The following is a 5176-nucleotide window of genomic DNA, read 5'->3' on the forward strand; positions in this document are numbered from 1 at the left end:
TATTTATTTTTAAAATTCCATCTTTAAATAATTTTTCAAAATTCCGATTTCCAAATTTAGTTCTCAATTCTGAAATTCCAATTTTCCAATTTCCGAACTTAATTTCCAATTTCCAAAATTTCAATTTTCATATTTATTTATTTATTTATTTATTTATTTATTATTATTATCATTTTATTTATTTATTTTTAAAAAATTCCACCTTCGAATAATTTCCAATATTCCAATTGTAATACTTTAATGTTCATAGTTTCTACTTCTCAAACAATTTTCAAAATCCTAATTTCTTTCAACTTTATTTTCTAAAATTCTAATTCTTAAATTTAATTCCCAAGACTCCGATTTTCAAGTAATCTTCGAGACTCCGATTTTCAAATAAATTTCAAAAATCCATTTTCTCTCGAACAGTTTTAATTTCACTCTGATTTTCAAATAATCTTTTGTTTCTCTTGATTTTAAATAAGCAAGAATGTTTTTTTCTCATAATTCTAAAACAATGGAATTTGTGATACCAATTCATGCAAAATCATTTTAGACTTTGGTTTTTCACAGACCTGTTTTTCCTTCGGGAGTCACACTTAGGGTTTTCTTTCTTATTTTGTTTTTCCCTTTAAAAATAAAATAAAAATAAGTAGCGATTCTAAGTCTTTTTCTAAAAATCAATGTTTTCATCGAAATAATAAAAAGCGAGTTGCGTCATCGAATGGGAAAGCATCGAGCGGAAATGCGGGGTCGACAAAATGGCGACTTCGAGTCTTTTTCTAAAAATCAATGTTTTCACCAAAATAATAAAAAGTGAGTTGTGTCATCGAGTAGAAACGCATCGAGCAAAAATACAGGTCCACACCAAGTTAGAATTGTGTCAATGAGTTTTTTTGTGTCTAACTTATTCCATTTATTTTTTAAAAAATAAAACTTTAAAACCTAAAAAATGAGAATTTAAATAATATTTTATACAACAACAATATTAAAATTTGATTAAAAAAGAAAAACACGAATTTTATTTTGTTTTTATAAAAAATAAAAATAAAAAGAGCGGAGGTGGATGACGGTTTGACTGAGGACCATACGATAGGACAGACCCAGTTGAGTAATGGGCCGAAACGGAAGGGCGAAGGGAAGGAGTAGAGAAGGAGGTGAATAACATCACTTTCAGGAGCGTCGGGGGTGTAAATCCACTCACTCAGCGGCCGTACGGTGTGGGCGGGTAAGGTGGCGGAGTGGTTGGGAAGGTGGTGGGGGTGATGCGCAGGCTAAGCAGCGCACGCTAGCACCACTCCACCCACTCATCCCCCCTTCCTCCAATCCCCTTTTCTTCACACCTTCCTCCACTCCCACCTCCACCCATCATGCCAACCACCTTCATCTCCATCTCCATTTCCATCTCCACCTCCACCTCTTCTTGTCTCTCTCCTCCACCACCACCACCACCACTTTGCTATCCTGCGCTTCCTTATTCTACGTCCCCAACCCCATGTCCGCTCCTGCTCGCAAGTTTCCGGCGCCCTGCTGGACCCACGACGAAACCGTAGCCCTCATCGACGCCTACCGTGAAAAATGGTACTCTCTCCGCCGCGGCAACCTCCGTGCCGCCGACTGGGACGCCGTTTCTGCCGCGGTCTCCCTTCGCTGCCACCTTGCGGCGCCCTCCAAGACCTCTGTCCAGTGCCGCCACAAGATCGAGAAGCTTCGCCAGCGCTACCGCGCCGAGAAGCAGAGGTGCGTCGCGTACCCTGGAGGATTTTGCTCTTCTTGGGTCTTCTTCGCCAACATGGATTCTATGGAACATGGATCCAACCAGAGTCAGACTTCAGATGATCCGAACCCTAATTTTGATTTCGATGGTAACAAATTTCATTTGAAAAGTAGCCCTAATCCTGGCTTTGACGAAGAAGAAGGGTGTGGCTTGAAATCCGTTGGTGATGGGAGTTTAGTGCCTCCAGGGCCTAGAGCAAATAATTGTGGCAAGATTAATGGGTATTCTAACATTAATCTTGTTTCTGATGCTGGAGGTGGATTTCTTGTGAAAGCACCGGTTGGTAGGAATTTAGAATCTTTGGAACTCAAATCGAAAGTTTATAGTAACAGTGATGGGAATGTGAAAGCAAAACTTGATTTCAACCACTATGATGATGATAGGATGGATGCAGGAAGAAGGTTCCGCCTCAAAATGCAAGGTGTTGAAGATATGATACTTTCAGGTATTAGGTCAAAGAATTATGGCATGATAGATGGAAATTCCAATTCAAATCTTAGTGATGATATTAATGGAGATGGGTTTTGGATGAAAAACCCAAGGGGTCGAAATTATGCTCATAGTAATTCAAATCCAAAGCTTGATTCTAGGGTTTTGAATGGCCGTTCTGGGTCATTAAGATTAGGTTTTGGGAAGGAGAGTGGGGTTAGAGGGATTAAGAGAGAGACAGATCCAATTTCAGAGATGGTCTCATCAATTAGGTTGTTGGGAGAAGGGTTTGTGAAGATGGAGAAGATGAAGATGGATATGGCTAGGGAGATTGAAAAAATGCGAATGGAGATGGAGATGAAGCGCAGTGAGATGTTGCTGGAGTCTCAGCAACAGATTGTTGATACTTTTATGAAGGGGTTTTTGGAGAAGAAGAAAAAGAAGGCGAAGATGGTGCCTTCTGAGTTCTGATGCCTAGGACATGCAAGAGTGGGACTTCTTATTTCTGGTGTCAATGAAGTTCTGTGGAAAGTTCAAGTTCCAAGAAAACAAGATTTCTATGATCCTCACACAGAGATATGGGCTAGCAGGTTTTGAGATCATGTAAGTTTCTGTGAATTTTCACTTCCTCCCTTGTTCTGACTCATCTGAGTAGACTATGTGACTTGATTTGGTATATGAAATGAATCTTCTTCTTTTTTCTTCTTTTATCCCTTAAGCTGACCTTCAAATGATGCTAATCTGCTTTGTGAATTCGAAATGATGTGTTTACTGGGATATGGAATTGAGGCATTAAACCTCTGTAATCTGAAACTGAGAGTTTGGAAATTCCATAAGTAGGGTTTTTCATGTGTTATCATCATATGCCATTCAACCCATTTTTGACATAAAAGGGCCAACATCAACCGTTTCTCAGGATGGATCTTGTCTCTGCCTTGTACCAAAACTGTAGGCTTATCCGCTGAGGTCAAACGGTTGTTACCACATCTTGTATGTCCTCGATTTGGTTATGATTTGTGCTGGCAGAGCCAAGGAAAGGCTAGACGAGACTTTCATTCATTTTTCCCAAATGTGCATTAGATAGAGCCGACAGATTCTTGAATGATTGGGATAGTTTTTTGGAATTTTTTTTTGAAGTCAAAATATAAAGCATATTTGGTTGTGTGATTAAAAAATAATTTTTTATTTTTAAAAGCAGAAAACTATTTTTTTTAAATCTTATAAGATTACTTGGTTGTCCTCTTTTGTTTCAAGTTTTAAAAAATAAAGTGATATAGAAAATAATTTTTAAAAATTGTTTTTATGGATTTTTAAAAACAAAATGAAAATATAAAAGAATTAAATATATATATATATATATATATATATATATAGATAAAGCAAATAAAATTAAATAAGTTGAAGTTGCTTTTATTAGTTTTTAGAAAGTAAAATAAAAACATAAAAAAATTTTAAAAATCATAAAAAGAAAATAAAATCGAACATAATATTATTCCTCTTCTCTTTTCACGATCTAGTATTAACGTTGAAAAATAAATTTAAAACTCAAAACAGATTTTGATTAGTATTAGAAAATCATGGGACTCGTTTGTAGAAATCAAAATTTATTTTAAAGGCCAAAATTCATTTTAAACATCTTGACTAGTTTCTTCTTTATATATAATTATTTATTTTGTAAATTTTTTTCATTATACAAATAAACTCTAAATCAAATAAAGACTTATTATGTTAAATTTATTAATAAATTTAGTAATTTTTAAATATAACTTCAAACCCAAATAGTAATCTAATTGATATTAGAAATTTATGGACAAAATTTAGTTTAAAATAACTTTATTGTTTCTCTTATACATTAAATCATATTTTTCTAATTTCTTTACCAAACAAATAAATTTCAAATCAAATTAAACCCAAATAATGAACCTATTAATATTAGTATTTATGAATAAAAATTTATTCATAATAATTTTATTATTTTTTTACACATAATTATATTTTTATAAATTTTGTTGTTGGAGAAATGAACTGCAAATTAGGTAACACTTTGTAATGAATTGATTAATGAGTAAACTTTTTTTTAAATAATTTGAAATTAAAAGAAAATTTGATTTAATTAATTACATATATTAATCTCGTGTTAATAATTGAATAATAAATGCATAAGTGTAATGAAAAATTTAGTTGATTTATATGTTAAAAAAGGTCAACTTTATATATTATTTATTTTAAATAAAATATTATTAACAATTACTATTTCTAAATTATTATTATTATTATCACTATTATTATTATTATTCATTTTGAGTATAAAAAAGAATCAATTATGCTTTTCTCAAGTATTAATATCCATTTTTTAATATATATTAAAATAGTTTTTTTATAAAAAATATATATATAATTTATGATTTTATTATAATATTTTTATGCATGCTTTACTAAAAACAATTTATTTTTCAATTTATTTGTAATTACAAAACTAAATTTATTTTTATTAAGACTTAATTAAATTTAATTAATATCATATTTACAATGTTTTTAAAAATCAATAGAAAAATAATTTTTAAAAACAACTGTTTTTGCTTTTTATTTTTAAAAATAATTACTAAACACCCTTATTTTTAAAAAAATTTTAAAAATGGTTTTGTTTTTGTTTTTAACTTAAAAATAGTTTTTAAAAAATAAGCATTAAAAAACACAATCAAATGGACGTAATTATTCTTTAAAATTTATTTTATATTTCACTTAATTTTTAAAAAAAAATAAAAATAGAGAATAATTAATTTTTAATCACACATGTGGAAGAGACTCGCATTTTCCTAACTTTTATATCTAACTCTTTTTTAAGTCTTAAACTTTTTAAATAAATTTGATGAATTAATTCCATAAAAAAATGTCCATAAAAGTCCTTTGTTCTAAGTTCATGATTTAACTATTTTTTCTATGCAAATGGAGCCCATATTCAACAAAACTCATTGGATGCGTTCCTTTGTT

General features: G+C 31.1%; 1 protein-coding gene across 1 annotated transcript; it reads left to right on the top strand.

Moving 5' to 3' along the window:
• The first annotated feature begins 1148 nt into the window (after nt 1-1148).
• Nucleotides 1149-2903, top strand: LOC117907406 (protein FIP2). The gene has a single exon (XM_034820943.1). The coding sequence runs from the start codon at nt 1475-1477 to the stop codon at nt 2654-2656; it is 1182 nt and encodes a 393-aa protein (XP_034676834.1). The 5' UTR covers nt 1149-1474; the 3' UTR covers nt 2657-2903.
• The last annotated feature ends 2273 nt before the right edge of the window (nt 2904-5176 follow it).

This window comes from Vitis riparia, chromosome 2 (genome assembly GCF_004353265.1).
Source record: "Vitis riparia cultivar Riparia Gloire de Montpellier isolate 1030 chromosome 2, EGFV_Vit.rip_1.0, whole genome shotgun sequence".
NCBI classification, from domain to species: domain Eukaryota; kingdom Viridiplantae; phylum Streptophyta; class Magnoliopsida; order Vitales; family Vitaceae; genus Vitis; species Vitis riparia.